We start from the raw sequence: 26,009 nt of genomic DNA on the forward strand, positions 1-26,009 counted from the left end.
GATAGCCTTATCATGAAGTGGTGAAACAGGCCCTTAGTCAAATTAAAAATCTTTCTATTGTGGTCAAGCTTGGAGAGAAAAGAGATAACAGAGAAAGATTGGCAATAAACATATTTTTCAGACTTTTTGGGAATTGAAATCTTAGTTTTTATTTGGAATTTGATAGAGAGCACACTAAACAACACCATAATCACGATTATAATTTATAATCAATTATCAAACCAAAATGTCCACAAAGGCTAGAGTTCAGAGTTTTAAAGATTCTAGATCTGGAATCTGGATGGTCGAGAAAAACTCAAAATACACTCTCAACGAAACACAAGCGTTGAACTATCAGATAATTTTTTTATTTGCATATAAACCAAAAAACCTATTCTCAAAGTACTGAATATCCCAGCGGGGCTAAAATGGTCACATTTAGCAATTCCTCTCAATCAATTCAGCAAATGAATTGTCAAAACTGTCAAACTGACAAAATGTCAAATCAGTACAAAAATACAGAAATGAATTGCAAGCAGAGTTGTATTTTGCGATTTTAGAAAAATGAATAATATTATGATTCATGTCATGATTCTTCAAAGCGACCATTTTAGCCCCGCAGGCATGCCCTCATCCCTAAAACGCCGATTACATAAACGATCAACATGTTTACTGGAATTTCATATTACATATCAGCGTCTAGATGCGCTCAAGTTGGCGGTCTGCCAGCACCTGCATCGGCCAATCATTCCGCCGATCTGCCAAATTACAAACCAGATGAGGACCTCGTAAATATGATGCCGTCATCATTGTTTTGCCGGTTTCATCGTTATGAGAACCCCTAATGGACTATTCTGCAAGAGGAATGCAGTTTCGTTACTTGTTCGATGCAGACCGGATCCTATTTACTACAAAATAGTATTTATACATAAATAAAGGAAGGTAGCTGCATTAATGAGGCAATAAAGTAGAAACCAAATGCGATGTCACCTCACATCTTAAATCGCTTGTCGACCAACGGTTTTCCATGAGACCTGGATAATCAGAAAGCCTAACCATCTCGCAATAAAAAATAAGCCATATTCAAGAGTCTACCTAGTATAAAAATGAAAAAAAAAACAAAAACAAAACCCGTTTCTATGTCAGTATTAATTAATGAAAAAATCATAATAAACACTTCAACATGGAACAATAACTGAATACAGTATAAAAACCCACCATTATACATTCGCTTTCCAAAGCTCTCTACAGCCTATTAATTGTGAAGTTTCAGAGGCCAAGGACGGAAATGAAAGCGCAAGCTACTTCCGACTCTATTTTAGGGGGATAAATCACACATTGCCATGGCAACAGTGTGAATCTATTATTAGAACTCGTGTTGCTGGGATTATGGAGAATCGAGTGAGTTTATTCGATTCGCGATGTCGATACTCGGTTTTAAATAATTTCAAGTGGAAATTATGGTACTGTATATTGGACCAAGAGCCTGCCGCTGCCCGAGTTTCCTCATTTTAGAAAAACTGAAAGTTTACCTGTTTGTGACCTTTAAGGAGTGAGCACACTGAGAATGGAAGCGGATGCGCGTATCGCACACTGCGCGGATTTCCGCTTCCATACAAATTGTATGGAGGCGGATGTTTGCGATGAGCCCCGGCACGCTGAGCCCCGGCACGGCCCGTCTCAGTGTGCTCACTCCTTTACAGAGGTAAGAACTAATAACGAAGAGCAACTATGAAGTTTCGGCCGCGTTTATCTTTAGGAGGTATCCAGTTCTAAAGGGCTATCTGTCTTCGAAATAGAGGTCAATTTCATAGCTTAGGCCATTCTTCGCGGTAAGTAAACTTATCTTACCTAATAGTGAGTAGTGACATAACTAAACTATGTATTAGTTAAATCATCACACACGGTTTATTATGCTATAAATATAGTTAAGTATGTAACCTACTTATCTTAATCAGGTTATTTTAAACTGATGACTAGTCATACCGTATCTGGTTACTGTAGACAAATGTGGTATAAATTTCAACCTTATTTGAAAGAGACAAGGTCTGTTATGTCTTAGCAGACCGTATCGTGAAAATCAGCTGTTTTAGCCATTAGCAAATGAAATATTATGTTTCAGCAATTAGGGTGTGTACATAGTACATACACACTGCGGGTTTGCTTGTTACATTCTCTGCAGCAGTTCTACAACATATTAAAATGAAACACATGACAAAATGAAATTTCGAAAATGTCAATCTAAACACACCATGCCGAAGTTCCGCGGCGGAAGTTCGGCATGATTACGTCAGCAATGTCAAACGCATACAATATAACGCGACGGAATTTCGGCATGGTGTGTCATCGGTAATTTAAGTTGCATTGCAGGCGGAATCATGCCGAACTTCCGCCGCAGAACTTCGGCATGGTGTGTTTAGACACTTAAAGCTTTTTTGTTAAACTCTCTGCGATACTGGATGTAGCAATCTACAAAATAATATCTACCAATAGCGAATAACTAATTTTGGCGCAACGGAGTTGCGGGCGTCATCTAACTAGTTTAACAGAATTCGTATTTCCTGTCATTTTCACCGGAAAATCTTAAAGTTACGAGTGCATACAGAAACTATTATTGCCATCTCTCTCCTTATTTATTTAGGGTGGGATGCACCAACTTACTTTAACTATAACTGCAACTTTAACTATAACTTAACTACAATGCAAAATATCAAATTTTTGATTAAAGTCAATAATGGACGCCATATAACCTTGAGCTCGACAAGGCTTTAAAGTTTAAATTAACGTCGCGAAAAAAGGAACTAACGCTGTCATCTCATACATAAACGCCATTTTTGACAGTTCTCCTTTACCAGCAGTGCCCCCGCCCACGTTCATTTAAAGCCTTGTCGGACCAGCTGTCATCTGTCTAATTCTATGGACAAAGTTAAGGTAAAATTAGCCTTAACTATAACCATAACTTTGACCATAACTGTAACTGTAACACACGACCTGGGGGGTGAGCCAAAATCTTTTCGTTTTCGCTTCGTTATAGAATCGTCGATGAAAATGTATGGAATTGACATAAGCGTTCGTTAATATGACGCTGACGTTCGACTCGTCTTATGTCAATTCCATACATTTTGATCGGCGATTCTATAACGAAGCGAAAACGAAAAAGTTTCGGCTAAATGGCCTGGTGCAAACCACCCTTAGACATCGTTACATATTATACGCATATGACAAGCTACTGTAAGTATATTATTATACTCTGTCGATTTATCATCCACACTATCAACGTCGGCGATCACACGCGTGCAATTAATATAAATTACGGCTAACGCATTAGATTTTAATTATAACGTTTGAAGTTCACAGTCCAGTTAACTTTTAAAATGTATTTGAACGTAACTATTTGACAGAATTTGATTTGATTCAATTTAATAATGTTTTCAATTAACAAATACATTAAATTCGATCAAATTGTTGTCTAAATTTAGGGAAGTTATTTAAGATTACAGACACATAATAATAATATGTAATTTAGAAGATCTTTGAAGCTTCATGGTTTTGACCAAAAATGAAAGTATGTTTTAAATGACAACATAATTTAATTAAAAGTAAATTATGTTGTCATTTTCCTCACGAATGTCCAATTTTTGAGGTTTTTGAGGCTCAAGCTATTAAGCAATGGACATCGCTATTGAAAAAGTAAAATTCTGTCAAAACAACGCCAAGAAACATTTGATTTTGATCAATTCAACTCTTGCTTCGTTTGTAGTGTTTTTTAAACACTTTACAAACCGAGTAAAAAAAACGTTTACTTAATAAAAAAAACAGGAGGTTATGTCTATAATAGTTGCTTATTAGTCAACATGATTAATATTAGCAATCAATCGACGATTTTGATAACTCAGTACTTATTTGCTTACGTCTTGCCATTCAAAAGAAAAAATGCATTCGTATTAATTTGAATCAGTCATGATTCAATGAATCACAATGATGACGTTGAAGTTATTTACTGACCTAATATTATATTTACCTAATTATGTACAGACGAGCTTTTGCCCGCGGCTTCGCACGCATTAAGAAGTATTATTATATACAAACTTTCATCCAATATTTGAACCCCTTGGGGTTGGAATTTATCAAAATCCTTTCTTAGCGGATGCCTACGTTATAACATCTACCTGCATGCCAAATTTCAGCCCGATCCGTCCACTGGTTTGGGCTGTGCGTTGATAAATCACTATGTCAATCAGTCAGTCACCTTTGAGTTTTATATATACAGATTAATAATAACGCAGCACAAAATTACCCGTACTACTGACTACATAATTAATAATTATCATCATTACCTTCGTAATTATTATAATTATAATAATTTATGTGGACAAACTTGCGAAAGATCTAGTTACATAATATTATAAAAATATGGTCGTAATCATTACATTTTTGTTTAAAAAAGACTTAATTTCTTGTCCTCGATCACGATTCACGACTATCCAGCAATTATCACGCGGATTCCTAAACCATCACAGACTGGACCAATTCTGAGCTTGCAACACGAATTTCCATAATCACACCTACTTTAGACAATAGTTAGGTCCTTGACAATGTCACACGTCGGAAAATTTTCTCAGCTGCATCACGTCATTACAAAGTCACCTAGAGTTTACGTAACGTGTGATAAATGATAATGCACTGCACGAAACACACACCGGAACCGGAATTGGATGACCTTTTTGGTAACGACATATTACCAACGTGTGTTACGGAATAAAAATCTTTTAACGCAAAAAAATCTCAAACATTTCTACACTTCTTCCTACCATTTGACTAGTGCATATCACAGCTACACATTTTGCAAGAAGCAAGGGGCAAACGTTGACCGAGCGATTTAAAAGGGGACTCTTTCAATGTTTCTATTTTCAATACTTCAAGTATTAGAATCGTATGAGGGGAGGGTGGGTATAATTATGAGTCACATAACAATAACTTGTGATATTTTATTACATAGTGGGGTGTTTATGGTATTTAAAAATGCACGGGGGCCAAGCAGTGCGCCATATGTCACGTTAGAAAGGGTCACCTGGGTGTTGAAGCGAAAATTCTCACGAAAGTCAAATAAATGAAATAAAGTTGATAGACAACAGTGGTACCTACCAAGTACCTACGCAACAACAAAAAAATCGGGAAATTATGGTCGATTGTGACGAAAATAAATTTATGGCAAAATCAGCATTTTTTGGCGAAATGTACCTAATAAATATTGCAGATCGCTCTATTTTTCCAGATTTCATACTGGTTGTCAGGCAATAAAAAATACGGGCAATTTTTCGCACCCTCAAGTAAATAAGTAAATAATGAACGACTAATTCAAAATACTTAATTTTTAATTAAGATATTATTTTGTTACATTGAAAGGAACTGATTTTCTGAAGACAAAACCACTTTAAAGTCTGTTGTTTTTGCATATTGTTTGTTAATAATTATGATTGAGGTCGGTAATTTTATGTACGAGCCGGCCATGTTAATTACAACAAGTTTAATGATTTAATAATGACTGTAGCTATTAATTCGAGATAATGGGCCGAGTTTTTAAACGATATGCACTTTTGATTTTACATTTGTTGCTGTTTTTAGAATATAATATTATGTTATTTGTAATAAAGCGTATTCAGGAGGATATTGTTTTCTTCTGGGACGTACCTGCAACCAGCCCACGGCTTAGGGGCGGCAGCGTCCTAGGGGGCGGCAGCGTCCATAGAGGCCCTACAGACTACGTACATGCGGGGCAGCGGAAATAAAGTGGCCTATTCTCATAAAAAAATATATAATTTCGGCACTGCTAATAACAAAGTACGAAACCCTAAAAACCAGGTTGCACCATGGGTTGCACTCCGGGAGTAGCGGCAAAACGAAGCAGCAGGGCGCAGTTATTGGTGGTCATTACTTCTTCTCCTGCATGTGCCGACGGTCTACTCTCCCTCTGTCTTATGAATTTTCGATCAGGTCCTAGAATTTGCACTTCAAACTCATTTTAATTTTTGATGTATGAAAATGGCAATTTTCCTCCTAGGCTCAAATCACAATAACTAGGATTAGCCGGACACTGACAGGGGGATTACGGCCGGACGAAAAACTCACGATCGGCCGAATTGATTGATCGGCCGGGCCGATGGCGGACCATTATCATCCATTACGCCCTAACATATTTACACAACATAATATCTTAGGGTTTGCGCTAGTCTGGATCAAAGTTGATTTTTAACCGACTTCATAAAAAGGAGGAGGTTCCATGTCTGGCTGCGTTTCGTCATAATATTTCCTACATTCAAGGTAATTAGGGCATTGCTCTTTAACCTTTGAGATGTAGCAATTCATGAGCTAAGGCTAACTTATCTAAAACTAGATAACGCCCGCAACTCCGTTGCGCCAAAATTCTTTTATCGTGCTGGAACCGTACATTTTTTCGGGATGAAATATCCTATAAGTATTGTATTTTCCCGTGACTCACAGTATCTGGCTTACCTACTACTTTCAATTAAATCGGTTCAGTGGTTTGTTTGTGCGTGAAGAGGTAAGGGGCAGACAGATAGACGCGACGGACAGACAGACAGACACACTTTATTAGAAATTTGATTTGAGAAGAAAGGTTTTTAGGGGGAGTTCCTACGGTCTCAGTGTCTGAATACCAGTGACCAATTGACCAAAGATTGTATTATTTAAAAAATATCGTAATTTTTGTAGAAAAAAAGTATTTTTCTGGCAAAATTGAGAAGGTCCGGGTCAGTTGAGGGGCATCGACCCCCAGTACAAACGAGTTTACAAATTTACAACAAATTCCAATTATAAATTCAAATTTTTTTTAATAAATTTTCGTAAACGTTTTTATAATGACTTTTAAATTGTACCGAGTAGGTATCCTTGCAAGTACAGCCAACTAATATAATATATTCTGTGGTACAGACTAATTTAACACAATAATGTTTCAACAAAACGTGAACAAAAATTGAATCACGACCAAACCAATGTGAATTGTAATAATAATTTGTATTCCTTTATTTGTAGAATTTATAATGCTAGTAGTTTGTAGCCACTGAGGTTTGTTTACAGTTAGATCAGAATAAAATGAAACGAAATAGAAAAATAAACTTTTCATTGATAGGGATTTGTCCACAGGAACATTTCTGTGGATTTGTCATTTGACTTCTGGACGGTGGACCTAATAAACCTCATAATAGGTATAATATTTTCTCATTGGAATAGAATAAAAACTTCCGAAGATATTCTCTTAACGTCTGCATAATATTAATAAGTGGCGATTTACTTGATAAGTTGATACAGTAGCCGCCGCCAGTAACGCTGGTTCCAGCGATGGATCAGTGTAAACATATCCAACATCCGCCAGGCACGCATGTAAACACTGACAACATAGTACCAAGATAATGATGATGAGTACGAGGCTCTCAACGCGCGAAATTCCCGAATCTACCTCCGGGCCTTTGGGACCGAGATAGGAATTAAGTACCTATCAAGAGGGTTAAGAGACCCGGTAAAAATATATCAACTTCTCGGCATTTCAATGAAAAAATCCGGCAAAAAAAACAGGAATATCACCATCAATCTTAATTCATTTTGTTTCTTTAATGATTTAGGTATCCCGAGATAAAATGTCTAACAATGAAATCTCGGTTTTCAATCGGATTTTGATTCTGAATAGCTGCTGTTGCTAACTTGCTACGTGTCGCTACCTTCGCAAAGTTGATCTGCTAGTCTAAACAAACGTACCTAGCTTATCATCGCGAACTAAGTCAAAAGGTCTAAGTCTGGTTGTTTAGAAGCTATGATATAATGATTAGGTATACGGCGAGTGACGTAACGCTTCGGCGGCAATGCCAAATAGGTTACTACTCGCCGTCTACTGCAACTACTCTCCCTACCAAGGTCAACTCGCCGCGCCGGCAGTCGGCAGTCGGCACCGAGTACAGACTCACTACCACTACGAGGACTCAAAACGGACTCACCTGTTCTTTTCCAACTCGTTATGAGTGGTCCTGGAACAGAAAACAGAGGTTGTAACACGGTCACGGTCACTTCACCGCACGACACTGCACTGACACATCACTTCACTGCGCTCACCTGCTCCCCTGCGACTTCTTCGTCTTCGGCCGTCTGCCCCCGCACCGAGACTCCTCGCACGCCGGCAGACTCGACGCGTACCCGTGTTCCGACTCTGGAACAAACAAAACTGCAATTCCGTCAGAATCAGCTGATCACGCCGAGCGAAAATAGACGGGGAGCCATGTTGACGTGCGAGTGCACTCGATTGACGATTCGAACAAAGAAAATCCAGTTCACCTCTTTCCTGCCTCTCGATGAATTCAGCGGCTTTGAGCAGGGCAGCAATACTCATATTTATTAATCCCGGTTCCGCACACGGTATTCACGAGCGTCACGCGACTTTATTCGATTAAAAACTATAAATAAAAGTAGTTTGACAGCGCGGCGGGCCACGTCCGTGCGAGCCGATGTCGAAAACACACTGACGGGCGCGCGAGCCGAGGCGCGCTCGGCGACGCTCGGGGTCGCTCGGGCGCGGCCGGCCGACCAATGGGGACGCGCAATGCTGGCTATAAAATACCTGGGTCAATCACGTGAACTTTGTGTTTCCAAACAAAACATTTTTTTTCTATGCAACCCATGCGCTGCAGCCTGCAAGGTTCAAACTAATTTACTCCAACTTTTTATTTCACCTTCGGGCCAAACGAGTACGAGGTTTTTTGGTACTGAATAGTTATTCGATATTTTTAATGAGTTTTACTCCTAATGTGAATTAAAAAAAAAGTACTTTGTCCAATAAGAATTAAAACTAGCGACTACCCTAAACTACCGCCCTATTTGATTCAAGTAATTACACCCTTTTGCCTTTTACTTGATGATAAGACGTTCTTGGGGGCCAGAAAAAAACCCCACTTTGTTGTATACTTAATTATTTTAAAACATTAACGCGGGTCCCGCGGGAATCGTAGATTTTCCAGCAGGAAAATTAACAATAATATTATACTAGTTTTCAGACTCTTTTCGGTGAAATTATCCTTTCGTAATTCTAATATTACACAAGTAATAAAGTGTTCTAAATAATATTATAATATTATGTATAAATTATGGACTAAGTATTATTTAATTATTTATTTTAATTGTGGTTTTAAAAATATTTTCTTTCGAAGAACGGCCAGCGCCATCTATTAAGTTTTTCATAAACTATTTCAGGTATTTTTTACGATTCGATACAAAAATTATAGCTTAAGTATAGCTTCACTTCACTAGAAGATATTTAGCGGTAAGTAAATGAAAAAAAATAAAAACTTAACTACATTTGCGAAACGCTTTTAATATTCAATAACTTCAAGCAAGTTTTCAATGTACCATTAAGCACTTTGATCATGTGAATTCTTGCGTACATAACAGGCAAGAGGTGTTTGCGATGTTCCTGAAACAAAAATATAATTTGTTCTGTGTGCCAAATTGAGTTGTTTAGGGTCAATTTATAATAGCGCAGAGTCGAAGCAAAGCGAATCGAATTCCCAAAAACTGAACACAGAAAATTTAACCGTATTTCCAGTGATCCAGTCTCCAGAGCGCAAGATATACATTCGGTCGGGCGCGTTCACGCGAATTCGCGCGGATGACCGCGCCTTTTTAAATTCTCAGAATTAATAAAATGCGTTAACGCTTTTGAGTTAAGGTTGAATTTGTTATGTTCAGTTTAAATCATTCGCTGCGCTTCGACTCTGCGCTAGTATAAATTGACCCTTATGGGTTAAATAGGATTTTCATCATCTCTAGATAGCTGCTATTATCGCTTTTGCTGTGGCGGTAAGCGATAGCTTAGGAGATATTTTTATTTATTCTTTACTTCTTATATCATGACAAGCCTAGCGGGTAGCCAACACAAAGGGGGGATTTTGTAAACTGGTCGCAAAAATTGTTAAGAATCGTTATTAATTGTACTGAACCGTACAATAGAAACAAATTGTAGAACAAAAATACTTACCGTTAATATTCGCACTCTCCTGTAATATTGGCTGAATATTTTGACCATGCCACTGAGGTAGTTACATATCAGATGAGGTCGAAATTCCACTTTATTATCTTTAACGTCGGTACAACATTTTATGACTGATGGCAAACCCATGACATAATTGAAGATTAAACACCATTCATCCTGAAAATTAAACCTGTGACGGCTATTGTTGCTCTAATATCCGCAAATACTATAAATGCAAAAGTATATCTGTGACTGGCTGTTACCTCTTCACGGCTAAACCTCTGAAGCGATTTTGATGAAAATAGGCATACTTTGAGTCATGGCCCCAAAAATGAAGATGTCCCACACGTTAAATACTTTCTGCGCAAAGGAAGTCACAAGTTTATTATCTAGACTTACATTGAAATGTTATAAAATCCTATATTTAAAATGGTTTTATGGCCATTGAATTATTATCGCTTCTACATAGAAAATATATAATAATTGGAGCGTCATAATGATATAAATTTCATGAGTAAAAGAGACGAATAGCGATAGACCTGATTAAGTGTTTGGTGACTAGGCTGTATAATTATAACTAGCTATTTGACTGAGCTTTGCTCGGTATTCGATGAAAATGATATTTTCTAAAAATTATTCCTAGCTAGATCGATTTATCGCCCCCGAAAACCCCTATATACTAAATTTCATGAAAATCGTTGGGGCCGATTCCGAGATTCCAATATATATATACAGGGTGTAACAAAAATAAGTGATAATACTTTAGGGTGTGTACGAGTTCCTTGTAGAGAGTTCACTGCGAAAGTAGCAGCGCTGAAAGACCAATTTTTTTTTTCACTTTTGTATGGGGAAACTCGTGACGCTCGGGCCCTTGCCCATACAAAAGTGAAAAAAAAAAGTCGTCTTTCAGAGCTGCTACTTTCACAGTGAACTCTCTACAAGGAACACGTACACACCCTAAAGTATTATCATTTATTTTTGTTACACACTTATTTTTAGCAATATTCCGCGAAAACTTTTCGCGGAATATTGCTAAAAATAATAACAAACTAAATTTAAACTATGGATTTCCGCAAAGTAACGCCTGATTCCATTAACTATCCAATATTATAATAGGCATGATGACAATTTTTTTTTCTAATCGGTAATTGAAAGACACTTAAAAAATAGAAACATTGTTGAAAGAATGACTCTGATAGCTTAAAAATTCACCAACATATGACAATTCAAATATCTCATAAAAAAGACCTGCCCGAAACGCTCCATACAAAGTGCTACGAAAGTATGACGTCAGTCTTTCGTAGTTTGTACGCATCGGGAAACAACTTTGTTCGCCAGGTACATAAAATATTGCGTTTATGAAAGTGGTTTCATAACAAAAGTTGTTTTTAATTGCATGAGTTATCGAATTATATACAAATATTAAGAAATTTTATTGAAAAAAAAATCGACTTGAATATCCAACTTTGAAGGCGCATAACAAAAAAAATTCAAATGCTATCAAGCTGAAATTTTGGGAACACTTATTTTTTACCGTGATTTCTTTATTTTATTAACAAAATAAAGAAATCACGGTAAAAAATAATCGCTAATCATTGACCTTGTCATCTTCCCTATTAAGTTGTTTCATTAATTTTAGATTTTAGTGCACATTATACCCTAACTTAATTGTTAATTGTACTCCTATACCAAAGGTTGCTTGGCAGAAATTGCTCAATAGCCATAAAGCCGCCTTTATATTCATGTGTCCCTGTTTAATGTATCTTTATGTTTGTATAACTTTTTGAATGCAATAAACTATATTCTATCTATCTATAAGGTAAGTATAATTTATTTCTTACAATCAATAATATGTACAGTATTTTACCTCATTGCTCAATAATGTGAAGTCTATCTGTTCAGCACTAGGTAGTGAGGGGTAGCTGCCCTCCTCAACTTTTTCATTGAAAGTCCTCATTAGTGTTTCCAACCTTGCACAGTTGTAAAGAATGAATGAGGCACCTGAAAATATGGAAGCCTACATAATATCAATACTTGCTATTATTGTAATTCCGCGTCTGTCTCTTACCCCTTCAGTTTTCACACTTAAGTAACTGAACAGATTTGGATACTTCCTTAAAATTTAAATCATTAAACAATATGTGCAGACAAACACTCAAAATATTTACACAGATTTTTTATACTTTGTTTTGACAATGCAATCTGCACTTTATGGAAACAAAGAAATAAACACATATGCAGCAACAAGATTAAATTGTTATTGTGTTCTTAAGTGTGGGAAATAAGCAGAATTTGAGATCCCAGATAATAACTATCTTTAAATAAGCTGTAATACCTTTGGAAAGACAAGGGTGCTGCTTTCAAAAATGTTTAGTATTTATGCACTTGGCTTATAATTGAAGTTGTAATAAATATTTTGAATGAGTTTTCAAAGCTTAAAAAACACAACAGGAATAATAAAGGAATTTTAAGAATACCTTTACTGCATCCTCCAGGTGCATCAAATAATATTTTAACTGGACTAGAAGCTTTAGTCTGCAGAAGCTCAAAGGCCACCGCAGACTCGCCGAGGTGAGCTATAAACTCGCTCCATTTATTGTCTGTCGACACTCTCACTCCATATTTGTGCTGGGCAATCAATGTTAGTTCATTTTGTCTTATCCTTAAACAATGTAGTATAAAGTTAAATTATTGAGCCTGGTTTTAATCCCTCGATCGTGGATTCGTGAAAATCTATTATTAAATGTTTTAACTTCTAATCTAGTTGAAGCATTAGTGCCTTGATTGTGGATTCGTGGAAATCTATTATTATTGCGGTCGAATGTGACCGCTTGGGAGTTGAACCATTAAAGACCTTTTGACAAAAGAATTAGCTTTTCAATTGTGTTGTTTTTAGAGATTCATATAAAATATATTTCTTATCATACTTAATATTGTTAATTGAGTTTACTTAAAATAATAACTTACCTTATAAATTCGTCTGCTGATATTGCAGTTTCTTTTGAACAAGTTTTGGCATTTAAAACAGTACCAACAAACACATCATTTGAATTTGAACCTGACTTTGTAGTGACCATTAATTCTTGATCTATTGAGAATATACAACAAAGATTCTCAACTACAGAAGTTAAATATTTAGCTCGTAAGCTAGTAACACTTGTGTCCAAACATTTACTATCTAAACTCACTTTACACTTATCATTAGTTGTTATCAAAGATGCTAACTGTAAATTGTTATTAATAGCACTCTTCAAACCAATATAAATTGCTATAGGACGATTTAAATGCATGTACACTCTATCATTGATTTCTGTGCATTTTGTTATGATGATTTTCCATGATTGTGAGTTTTCTACAATGTCGCCTGTGGTCTTATTCAAGTATTTAAGGAAGTTGTTTTGTTCGGTGTGTCTAACATTTAAATATTCCTGCCACGATTTCACTGTGTTTACAAAACTCAAATCCCCATGAGTCTTAAAGTTGCTGGTGTGTTTTTTAACTAAAAGTGCATTAACATCTCTTTTATTAATTAAGTATAGGTAGAGGTTTGTGATAAACTCACTTATATCATCGTTTAACATCATAGTTAGGGTATAAACTTAATACATATTAATTTGTAAAAACATACTAAGAAAGAGGTTACTATTTGCAAAACATTGACATACAGTTCGACATTGACATTTGACAATTGACAATGCTTTTTTTTTTTCATATAATGGCACTTTGGCTATAACCATGGCCAGTGTCGAGTATAATATTATGGCGGGAAAACAATATTCTTTATACAATTTTTTCTATATTCAGGTCAGTCAGGTCTAAAGTCTAGTCAAAGTCTAAGTACCTACAAAGTCAATACAGTCAAGAAGTCAAGTCGGTCGATTCAGTAAAGTGGTAGGACGCTTTACTGAAACTTTTGATGGAGTTTTGGAGGGAACACAAAAGAGCACGTTTCTGGTTATTACATCACTTTCCTACACTTGTGCACGATAACGAATATTTAATGGTTAATATCCTACCAATATTACACATTAAAAACCCAGATAACACAATTTTAGGAAAATAATATAAAGACACAACACCACTCTTTCACATTCTTCCAAAAACCACTGACAATGCTTTATTTGAACGTGGGTGACATTGACGGGAGCGCTGCTGGTAAAGGAGAACTGTCAAACACATGTCAAAAATTACGTTTTTCTATGATAGAAGCATTTAATTCCTTTTCTCGCCACGTTCAAATAAATAAAGCCTTGTCGAACTATACCACAATTTATAGTACAGTTCAATCCATGTTCAGTCCCAATGATTTGACCATCCATTCATTTGATTTGACGTTTGACCATGTCAATGATTTTGTGGTCCACAAAATCATTGTGATACTATTTATAGGACTTAATAGAGAGCCTTATATCGGTGTATAAGCGTCAAAAGCGTGTAATGTTATGTCCTACTTACTAGGACATAACAAAGGAGTCGGTCTGCAATCTGCATATTTCATATACTTAATAAAAGTGTTAATAAAGGTTTTTGTGTATATTTTATGCTAGATATTGTTGAGTTTCGTGATTCCGCTAAATAATAAACCATAAGAATGGCCAGAATTGAATTGAATGCCTCAAAAACGTGGATTTAACATTAAATACGTAAGTTTTAAACAACGTTTTTTGGGCTTTTCAATCGGTATTTTTGTAAGCTAAAAAGATAATTTATAAGTTTGATTATCCCTAATTCGTGCTATATAAGGCATTAGTGCTAAAAATTTCACACCAATTAATAATTTGGCTACAAACATTGCATAGCTTTTTACATGTGTTTACGGATTCTCATTACTTGAACTATAGTTTATCGATATCATAAACTAAATAACTTTCTTTTCTGGATTGTAATGCGCTTCGAAATGATCGATGAATAGAAATATTCAAGAAAATAAACGCACACTACTTGTATGAAAATAAGCACAAAATGGCCACGCGATGACGGGCTAAGGTTACATCTATAGTACGTCAAGAATGTCTAGAAGGCGAAACTTTTTTTTAAGCAAAAGCAACAGTGTTGCAGATGGGTAATGAAAAAATTTCCGAAAGAAAAGAAAAAAGAAAAATTTCCAATATATTTTTCCAATTTTTCAAATATTTTTCCGAGTTGAAATGTCAACCAAGATTAGAAAATAAAACAAGATAACTGCGGGATAACATTTTAAGGCTTTTATTTATTATTTTTCTTGGAAACTTCTATGATTTGTTGCATAAGCCGGCGCTTAGAGTTTAGACGATCAATTGTATTGTGCAATTTCACGCTTCAATTTTATTGAACAGTTTATTTGACAGTTATTAGATTGAAGCCGCGCGATGTTCAATATCAACCCCAGACGGTCAATAATATTACGCAATACGTGATATGGCGCAATAAAATTGCTCGTCTAGGCCGCGTTATAGCGTAATAGCGTTCATCACCGGTATTACTAAAGTTGCGTTAGATTTTTTCTGAAATTAATAATTACAGAAAGTTTTTTTTGCGCTAGTGTTAAGAAGAGGTCGTAAATAGCTCAAATTCAAAAACTCGACAAAATCCGACGGGTGTGTTAGCCGCCGTTAATATTGGTTTGAAGGTGCCTATTTTTGACCAGTGACCACATCTTCATTATTTTTCTTTTTTTTTTTGGGAGTGCCTCCGCTGCCGGCGCTGGTTGCCGAAATGGCTGCCGGCGCCGTTTTCCGAAGTTTGCCGAAGTCACGCGATGTTTGCCGAATAGGCCTCCGGTGCTTATTATTTTATTTTTTAAAATATATATTTATTTTTTAAAATTGTGTATCGGCAGTCGGCATTGGATCCTAGCATTCGCATTTTCACCGGTTCCCATTTTTTTGAGAGCCGGCGCCGGCAGCGGAGGCACTCCCTTTTTTTTACAAAAATAATAAGAGTGTTGCAAATTTAATTCTCTACAAGTTTGATCCTAATACATTTATTTACGGAAGGAATTGCAAATAACAAGTCAAAGTAAAAATATAATTTCGCCTGTATGACCTGTATCTCGATTATCACCAAGAAAAAAAATTACAAAATCATTGTCATTCAATTTCCTCCAACTTTGATTATTGTGATTTTTTCGGTACATTATCAATATTTAAGTCCCTTTTCGCACTAACGCTGGGTTACACCTCCAGGCACCGTTCTTTTACGTGGTATCCCTAACATGATCAATTATTTTTTTTGTCAGAGCGGGACACTGGACAGTTACAGAATTTACCCCCCCCCCCCCTACCCCTAATATTTATTAATAGTTATACATACAAAGTAATAATTATACATTATTATTATTAAGTTTACTATAATATGATAAAGCGGAAGAGTTTGTTTGTTTGTATGAACGCGTTAATCTAACTATATTATAAGTTTATGCAGGAAGGAAATTGAGTTCTAGATACTTATCTTATTTATCGAGGAAGGCTTTAGGCTATATTTTATCAAGCCAAGAGTAATAGAAGCAAAGAAACAGAGGAAAATGTGGAAAAAACGGGGAAAATTATTTGAAAGATCTTTTCTCATGAACTAGTGGAGCAATTTTTATGTCATTTGGCACAATATGGCAGAATAATTTTTGCCTATCTTTGCTTTATAATGGTACGGAACTCTTCGTGAGCGAGTCCGACTCGCACTTGGTCAGTTTTTAATAATAATAATAATAATAATTTATTATTATTAAAGGGTCTAATCCATGATCATAAATATCCAAATTTTTGCCTATCTTTGCTTTATAATGGTACGGACCCTTTGTGAGCGAGTCCGACTCGCACTTGGCCAGTTTTTTAATAATAATAATTTATTATTATTATTATAGGGTCTAATCCATGATCAGAAATATCCAGTTTTATCCAGTCGCCTGGGTGCCGGACTCCCGGTACATTTACCATAGGCGTAGAAAAAATCTTAAGGATCGTAGGTTTAATAATCTATCATCTACAACTTTGTTTCTTCAATTATTTGCGCTAAATTTGATTTTAGTTATTGAGATACAGGCGAAATTATACTTTGACTTGTTTTTTGCAGTTATTTCCGTAAATACTAATTTTACAATGGAAATTATAAGGACTAAAGTTGTAGAATATCAAATTTGTGATAGCTTTGTTCCTTACCATTTTCGTAAAAAATAAAGGAGATATGGCTAAAAAAAGATATTGTTTTTTTAAACAACACCTAAAGTCATTCAAGCCTTTGAATTTCAACTTAATATGAACCATATTTGATATTCCATTTCATTTTTACTATTTACTATTTCATTTAAGCTAATAATTTCAATAAAAAAATAATTTTCCATTATTTTTCCAATTTTTCAATTTTTCTGAAAAATAAATGGAACCGAGCTTTAAAATTTTTCGGAAAATTACCCATCACTACAACACTCTTTTGACATTTGTCCCTTTGTTGTATCAATACTCTATGACATAAAATTTACAAAACAAAGATTTTCAATTTGCTTAAATTTAGTTTTACAATGTGAAAACTACATGTTACTGTGATTAATATTAATAATTAAAGTGAAAGACGTGCCATAGTGCTGAAAATTTGAAGATTTTCATTGAAGAAAAATAGTGATACGCGAAAATATCACTGAAATTCTTGCGTCAACATTTCCGATTCTGATCGCACAATCGCCATAGTAGCAGGTAATTAAGCGTTTGTTTTATCAATTTTATTTGTTTATTTTATTGTATAATGCAATTCTAAGTAGCCTGAGTAAGTATTATGTGGTATAATAAAACAACAATTTTACTTAGACTGGGTTGCACCAACTAACTTTAACTTTAACCATAACTATAACCGGAAAAATTGATAGATGTCGTATGAGAATATGGGGTGTTTGGACGCCGTATTTAACTTTAACTTTACCCACGCCTCTGGTGCAACCCAGTCTTAAACCTTATGTTTACGTAAACAATGAACTGTCAAAGAAATCTATCATATAACGCGCCTAACAATGATTGATACTTTGACTTAGGTGCTTTGCGTAATTATGTATCTTAGACGTAGGTATATTATATAAAATTCTCGTGTCACAGTGTATGGGCTTAACTCCTTTAACACTTTGATGCAGCGTAATATAATATTATAATTATTAAGTTTTATGTTTACAGGTAGCAGAAAAAGCGTTTAACGAAATAACCGAAATGACTGGGAGAATTTATGCTATCATTTTGAAACACTGAAAATACAAGGAGTGGGAATTAACCTTTTATTAGGATATCTTAAATTCAATATTGAAGAGCTGATTATTGAAGATGAAAGTGCCTCTTCACTGTGACACCACTGCTGTAACTACATGGACCTAGAAAGTGGCGATGATTCTGTTTCCAGCTGCATTGTAGAATATTATTTGGATGATCATATTTTATTAAAATAACAAAACCCTGTTTTTCACTTATTTATTTTTTGTATTTTCTTAAATAAGTAGTTCCATAATAAAAAAGGAGTGAGCTTCTCTCAGCTATCACTGGTCATCAAAGTAACTCTGCAGCTCTCAGGGAAAGGGGAACTTAAATAACAGGTGTTATAAATTCATAATAATATGTAGCACTAGTGATTAGATGTCCCGGTGAACTTCGTGTCACTTATAAACCTTCCCTGGACTTCCAGGAATATTTAAATACTAAAATTAGCCACATCAGTTTAACCGTTTAATCGAGTTATTGCATTTTTTATTTAGTCCGTCAAGAAAGTGAAGAAATTAAAAAGTGGCAACATCGTAGTGTCATTTCTTTTTAGAGTTCCGTACCCAAAGGTTAAAAACGGAACCCTATTACTGAGACTTCGATTTCTGTCCGTCTGTCTCCAGGCTGTAACTCAAGAACGGTAATAGCTTGAGTGTTGAAATTTTCACAGACTATGTATTTCTGTTGTCGCTATAACAACAAATACTAAAAACAAAATATTTAAGGGGGGCTCCGATACAACAAACATAATATTTCAAACATTTTTTGCTCGGTAACAATGATGACAACAAGTAGGCACTTGAAATTTTCACAAAGGCCATAATTATATGTGTTATTTAATAATAATTATTAATAATAGTTAAATAAAATAAAAATTTAAGGGGGGCTCTATAGTTGTAAACCAGCGGCTTGTAAGCGGGTAGTAACCGATAGCAGCCGCTAGAAACGAATAAACAGCAGCTTGTTACCGGGTAAACAGCCGCTTGTTACCTGACTTGAGCATCGAAGAATAAAACTATTTTCAATGCTTTTTATTGTTAAATTATTATTTAAAATACACTATTTATTTAAATATATTATTTAATTAATATTGATAATAATTAAAATACTTTTTATGTAAAATTAATTAAAATAATCAAAAAATTAAAAATAAAAAAGTAATAAAAATTTAAAAATAATTAAATACTTCATTAAAAAATAATTTAAAAATTAAAATAATTAAAATATTAATAATAATAAAAATAAATATACTTACTTACTATTTATTTAAATATATATTATTTTAAATAGTACTATTAACACTTTAACACAGATTCAGAATATGTCACCGTTTATGTCTATCCTACTGTATGTAAATCAGAAGAAAAACCATGAAATTATTTTCATGGTTTTTCTTCTGATTTACATACGAACATCAATCTATATCAATGAAATGTAACAAGCCGTTACCAGCCGCTATTTATCGCTAGTAATGATAATAAGCTAAAAAAGCCGTTATTCGCCGCTTGGCTAGTAATGTTAGCAACCGGCTTCACATCTATAGGGGGCTCCCATACAAAAACACAATTTTGGCTAATTTTTGCTCTATAACGGTACGGAATCCTTCGTGCGCAAGTCCGACTCGCACTTGACCGATTATTTCTTATATTGATTTGAAAGGGATGACACTACGATGTTGCCACTTTTTAATTTCTTCACTTTCTTGACAGAGACAGACTATGACAAAGATTATAATAGGTACTTTACATAGATTAGATTGTTTCTTGTAATGTCATAAATTAAACACACAATATAACTACATCATAATTATTTAAAATTTTCTTAACTACATAATATATATAAATCATAATATTTACAACGTGTTTTTAAACTGTATTTAATATAAAGTATCAAAATCTTTTATAGTGACTGGATACAGTGTGGCCATAAGAGGCCACACCGGAAACAAGTGGCGACTCTATTTATGTCGTGACTTCTTTGACGGGCTATATACTATACTTCATTTATGCACAAAATACTATCAATTACTGTCAGATTTTAGAAAATGACACTCACACTGAAGTTGACAGTCAGCTGCCAAACGAAAAGTGAAACGAACACGACTAATGGGCTTACGCCAAAAGAAGAAGAAGAACACGACTAATGTCTAAACTGTTTAATGCCATGGCATGGCCTACCTACCTATGGCCTATGGGGCCATATCCTCCAACAGAACTCATATCAGGGATTCATAACGTTATCGAATACCCGAAAAAATATCGTTACGTACCGGTATTTTCATAATGGTAGCCAGATAACGGTATTTTTTTATCGATATCTAGTAACATAACCAAAAAATATCGTTATAAAAATACCGGTAAATATAACGATATTTTCTGATATCAGGTATGCGGTATGCGTCGTGCACCAAATCTCACTCGCAGCCCAACTTCCTACTTCCGCTCGGAAGTAGGAAGTTGGGCTGCGAGTGACCAATTTTTACATACATGGGAAAGCCATGCTTCGGCACGAATGGGCTGGCTCGACCGGAGAAGTACCACGTTCTCAGAGAAAACCGGCGTGAAACAGCGCTTGCGCTGTGTTTCGCCGAGTGAGTGAGTTTACCGGAGGCCCAATCCCCTCCCCTATTCCCTTCCCTTCCCTACCCTCCCCTATTACCCTATTCCCTCTTAAAAGGCCGGCAACGCACCTGCAACTCTTCTGATGCTGCGAGTGTCCACGGGCGACGGAAGTTGCTTTTCATGAGATTACCCGTTTGCTCGTTTGCCCCCTTATTTTCATAATAAAAAAAAACCTTTAACTGTTAGTCAAGATGGTGCTGCAATTTGTTTAGTCAATGAATGCAGAAAATTATGCAAGGTACCTATGTCCGTATTTATTTACTTGTTTTAATTATGGCGAATGCGGGGATGGGCAAAATATGGATAATTATTTGTATGTCTTAGTATTTATTGCTAGAATTCTAAGTTTAATACATATACAGGGTGCAATTAAACCTACCTGCCAATTTTTTTTGGGGCTTAGGTATCATTAGGTGAGTCCATTAAACCAAAAAAATAGGGTGTTAATTTTTTTATAATAACATATTTTATCCCAAAAAAAATCGATGCACAATGGTCACTTCATAAGTTAATAATAATTACAATATTGCTACCAAGCTAGTACATCGCGCCGCACAGATATCCAAGTCGTGACCGGTTATACGTAGTGGTAAAGCGGGGGTGACGCGCGGGGTGGGAGGCGGGAGGCCCGCCGCCCGCCGGTCCAGTGTTTTCCCCCCAGATTTAGGGGTTAAATAAGTGAGATGGGATTTTTTAGGGGTCTAAAAGTTTTAGGGGTATTTTCAGGGATTTTTATACTTTTTAATATTTTTAAATTGTTGATATTAATATTAATTATTTCTTGACCTAGCGACTTCTTGCGACATCTATTACGTAATTCTATGACCACTCTGAGGTTACTGGCGGCAATACTGATGGTCCGATTTACATTAAATCGTAATGATGTCACTTGTGCAACATTTAATCCAACAAATAAAATGTTGAATTTATTCAATAATAAGATGTACGACTTCAAAACATCTGAATCTTCAGATGAAGATGAAATATTTAACTAAAATTAGCCCAATCCGTTCAGCCGTTTTCGAGTTTTAGCGTTACTAACATAATTGAAAATCCATTTTTATATATATACAGATTTTAGGGGGAAAACAGAAAAAATAAGGTGATTTTAGGGGTTTTTGACACCAATTTAGGGATAAATATTTTTGAGAGGTGGTAACACTGCGCCGGTCGCTGGCGACCGTTTAGTACCACGCGCGTAGTTGTATAGCTAACACGTGTAATTATTTTGTTTGTCACCCCCCCCCCCCCCCCCTCGGCCCCCGCGCCTTAATTAGTGTCTGTTACAATGTACCGTAACCACGATCGAGTATTATGAAATGTGGAGGCAGAGGTGGAGGTGCTACATTTTGAGTGGGAAAGTTTACGCGGAACCCAGAGACTGTACGAGCAAGAAAGCCTTCCCCGTCTTCATAACAGCTGATTGATGATTCTCGAATGCAACAGCTGTACCCTGAATCTGAATTGCGAAACAATCAAAGACTCGGATTATGGACAGTTCGCACTTCGCAACACCTGCACACGCCTAGCCAGCCTCGAAGACATGCCTCTGACGAGGTTAAAAGTGACATACATAGTTGTGTTTAACGAACTTTTAAAGTCTTAAAGACAATGTGCAAAATGCGCTAGACTCTACTTAGAGCAAAACGGATTGAAGTTTGAACTATGCTAAGTGTAGACAAGATGGAAGTAAATAAGATTTAGAGGTGGGTTGTTTAGATTTTTATTTTCTAATTAGGCGTACTGTGTACATAAGTTAATTGAATATTTTAAATACGCCTAAATGCAAAGGATGTGGTTTAGATTTATTATAAATTTCTAAAGTGCTTATTCTTCGTAATTAAAAAGTTGTAATTTTTGATTCTTTTGATGTGTATCAATTAATTTTATTCTAAACATACCTGTCTACGTCCTTTACATTTGACGGTCCTAAGTTGGTCAAAGTATGAAGGGAAAAATTCGCAACTTATGATAATAACAAGAATCAAGAATGGAAGGGCGGGGCGGGGCCGGGCCGCGCATGTGTCCATGTTTTGTGGTGTTTGGTAGGATAACTTTCGGAGGCTATTTCTCAAAATTTTTGTACTGAGTGATTATAAAAGAGGAAATACGTGTATTTTTATTTTTAACAAGGATCAATATATCCAAATTTGGCAGGAAGGTTAAATTGCACCCTGTATATTTTGTAGACTGTAGTTAAAAATATCAACACATTTAAAAAAGGAAGCACAAAATTATATGATAGCATTTACAAAATATGTAGGTAGGTATTATAACACGGAGAATATTTTAAGGAGCGTAGCCCGTGGGATCAGAGGCGCTTTGCACACGACGGGGCTGAGCGGACCGGTCAATTTCGCCGCGAACGATAGCACAAAGGGAATCCTACAATATGTATTACCAACGCACACCAAGAGCAAAAAGACCGCTCCGCAGGTCCCCGGCGGGCTCTGGCGGCGTGGCATGTCCGCGGCTGCCCGCCATTGATCACACAAACCAGTTTACATGCAGTAACGCAGACGGCGCGGCGGCGCTGGCCTCTGGAGTAGGCCGACTATGATGCGAGTATGCCGTATGCGCTTGGGCAACCATACGGACATTTAAATATCTTGTCCCAGGCACTACAATATTTGAGGAGTGGTTACTTCGCTCTGAAAAATACTGTATAAATCATCCACAACGGATGTAAAGGCCTAGTTTTAGTATAGGGTAAATTTTCATACCGTTATCTATGCCCTTGAAGCAATAGCGTAATGAAAAAATACCGGATATATAATATAAATACCGGATAGATAATAATATTTGAAGCCCTGACCCATATCATAGAGGTAACTCAGGTACTGAAGTTTTATGGATATGTAGTTTGTGCGTTCTAAGATGATATGGGTGACAGTTTTCATGTTCCTTGCTACGGGTTTTTTTTACAAGAAAACAAAAAAATCTAAGTGTAATAAATTATATTTCATCTACAAAAACAAATGTTTCCTATAATTGTAAATGAATAAAAATAAAAAGATGCTAAATGCTAACTTATTAATAAAAATTATAAATATTAACTGTGAAATAGGAGTATAAAATTATTGTTACGAAAACATTTGAAAAATTTCATATGCATGAAACGGAACTTATGTCAATAGAGATTGACTCTGTTGAATCGAAATCAAATCGATAAAAAAGGGCGGCCATCTTAAATCGCCGGCACCACTGAAATGTCAGTACGAAATCGATAATTTCGATTGCAATTCCTTTACGATGTGATTCGATATTTTTAAACTATCGATTAATTTGTGTTAGGTAACTTCCCTACTATTGTCAGTTATAATGTGTCACGCATATCATCATAAAACGCACAAACTATAATAGGTAGATAATTGGTAATAAATATTATGCATAACTTATGCAGCATAAGTCAAGGCAAAAAATAAAAAAAAATAAAAATAGTCGACGTCATTACGACGTTGACAAAAATGTCACTACAACGTTGACAAAAATGTCACTACAAATTTGAGTTTTGACAGGCGTTAGACATTAAGTTGGCCTAGAGCTGTGATATGGTCAAATTTTTGGTGTTTTACGCGAATTTCTTATAAAATAACAGAACTAGTCAAAATAGATCGCATTTAATGAATAGTATAATGATAGCACAATGCTACAACACTACAAAGGTTGTATTTACGCGCTAGTGCTATGCCAAGTAATAAGTGTATTCGCTCACGATCACTTGCTCGAAGGTATATACTGCGGCAAAGAAAACTGCTATGAAGTCCTACAGGTGACACGAGAATCCACAAAAAATGAGATCGGCAAGTCCTACAGACAACTCGCCAAAAAGTTCCATCCGGATTTGCACAGAGGCGAGAAAGAAAAAAAGGAGGCCGAGGAGAAATTCAAAGAGATCGCCACCGCATACGAGATACTCCGAGACGATGAGGCAAGGTCCGACTACGACTACATGTTGGACAATCCTCAGGAGTACTATGCTCACTACTACAGGTATTATAGACGAAGAATGGCGCCGAAAGTCGACGTTCGCATCGTCCTAGCCGTGACCATCTCGATTATATCAATCATACAATACTACAGCGCGTGGTCCAAATACGACACAGCCATAAAATACTTCATGACCGTCCCAAAATATAGGAACCACGCTTTGGAAATCTATAAAGCGGAGACAAAAGAAGCAGCTCTTCATCAGGGTAAAAACAAAGGACCGAAGAAAAGTAAGAGCGAGCAAAAAGCGGAACAGGATAAGGTGATACGAAGAGTTATTGAGGAAAACATGGATATAAAGGGGGCCTATGCAAAGCCCGAGATAGTGGACATTCTGTGGATACAGCTGATAATATTGCCTTACACAATTGCGTACTACATTTACTGGTACTTGAGATGGTTCTGGAAGTTCGACATCTTAAAACACCCTTACGGCACTGAAGAGAAGCTGTACATCATCAGGAAGTTCATGAAACTCGGTCAACACCAGTTCAATTCAATAGAAGAGAGTGAAAAGCAGTCTTTCTTGGATGAAAAGCTGTGGATCAAGCAAAACTTTTTAATATGGAAGGCAAAAAAAGACGAAGAAACTAAAAAGGCTCTAGCAGAGAATAATAAGTATAAACAGTACAGAAGATACATTAAAAACCACGGGATCGGGAGAATGACATTTGATGACTCATGATGGTTTATTGTGTTATTTATTTTATTATAAAAAAATAAATTATTCTTATATTACATATATTTTTAATACTTGGCTACATAATGCTCTCAGTCCAAAATAAAAGAGAAATATTTAAATAAGAGTTACTAAACACTGGGTAGTAAGGAACAACATGGAAATAAAACCAAATGAAACATGATTCATTATTTATTGTTTTATACTTCTATTCCCTCCGACATTGATGACACATTCAACACAAGCGTCTAGATTCAACTCAGCATTTGTAATAACATACAACAAGCAGCAAGAGATATCACCAACACTTGCAATCAACAATGGTATTAAAATATTTTTGGTTTTAGGTGTTACTTGCTGCACTGATGCCTGTTCACCAACGGCCTCCTAACGCTAAGTGGTCCCCTAGCAGCCATTAAAAGTACATATCCTTCAAGATTTCACGAACTTTTGCGAAAAATTACTTTTTTTTTAAATGTGTTTGTTTTTAGAGATATATT

The 26,009-nt window shown here is 35.7% G+C and overlaps 3 protein-coding genes across 4 annotated transcripts in view; 1 reads left to right on the plus strand and 2 right to left on the minus strand.

Annotated features, from left to right (window-relative positions):
* LOC121733996 (max dimerization protein 1-like) overlaps positions 1–8,518 on the minus strand; it is a 315,406-nt gene extending 306,888 nt beyond the window's left edge. The window contains exons 1-3 of one of the 2 annotated variants that reach the window (XM_042124409.1): positions 8,323–8,518; positions 8,104–8,197; positions 7,989–8,018 (exon numbers count right to left, since the gene is read on the minus strand). In XM_042124409.1, the coding sequence (XP_041980343.1) occupies positions 7,989–8,018; positions 8,104–8,197; positions 8,323–8,377 (179 nt within the window). In that variant the 5' untranslated portion in view covers positions 8,378–8,518. Of the gene's footprint in view, positions 1–7,988; positions 8,019–8,103; positions 8,213–8,322 lie in introns of both variants that reach the window. The other variant, XM_042124408.1, reaches the window with a different exon arrangement.
* An 816-nt stretch (positions 8,519–9,334) lies between these two features.
* LOC121733591 (DALR anticodon-binding domain-containing protein 3) lies at positions 9,335–13,663 on the minus strand. The gene is made up of 5 exons (XM_042123886.1): positions 12,980–13,663; positions 12,490–12,674; positions 11,880–12,013; positions 10,019–10,189; positions 9,335–9,454 (listed from the first exon to the last, which is right to left on the minus strand). Exons 1-5 carry the CDS (start codon positions 13,594–13,596, stop codon positions 9,335–9,337), a joined length of 1,227 nt encoding a protein of 408 aa, XP_041979820.1. The 5' UTR covers positions 13,597–13,663.
* Positions 13,664–24,369: 10,706 nt separating this feature from the next.
* On the plus strand, positions 24,370–25,568 carry LOC121733583 (dnaJ homolog subfamily C member 25 homolog). Its single transcript, XM_042123878.1, has one exon. The coding sequence runs from the start codon at positions 24,487–24,489 to the stop codon at positions 25,513–25,515; it is 1,029 nt and encodes a 342-aa protein (XP_041979812.1). The 5' UTR covers positions 24,370–24,486; the 3' UTR covers positions 25,516–25,568.
* Positions 25,569–26,009: the final 441 nt, after the last annotated feature.

This window comes from Aricia agestis, chromosome 14, assembly GCF_905147365.1.
Source record: "Aricia agestis chromosome 14, ilAriAges1.1, whole genome shotgun sequence".
NCBI classification, from domain to species: Eukaryota; Metazoa; Arthropoda; class Insecta; order Lepidoptera; family Lycaenidae; genus Aricia; species Aricia agestis.

What these genes read in the sequence shown, in the direction of transcription:
- LOC121733591 (XM_042123886.1), bottom strand. Translation starts at nt 13,596, where the DNA reads ATGATGTTAAACGATGATATAAGTGAGTTTATCACAAACCTCTACCTA. An exon ending in ACCTGGAGGATGCAGTAAAG is followed by an intron (nt 12,014 to 12,489) that starts GTATTCTTAAAA and finishes CCATATTTTCAG; the next exon opens with GTGCCTCATTCATTCTTTAC. An exon ending in GGAGAGTGCGAATATTAACG is followed by an intron (nt 9,455 to 10,018) that starts GTAAGTATTTTT and finishes TTTTTGTTTCAG; the next exon opens with GAACATCGCAAACACCTCTT.
- LOC121733583 (XM_042123878.1), top strand. Translation starts at nt 24,487, where the DNA reads ATGCTACAACACTACAAAGGTTGTATTTACGCGCTAGTGCTATGCCAA.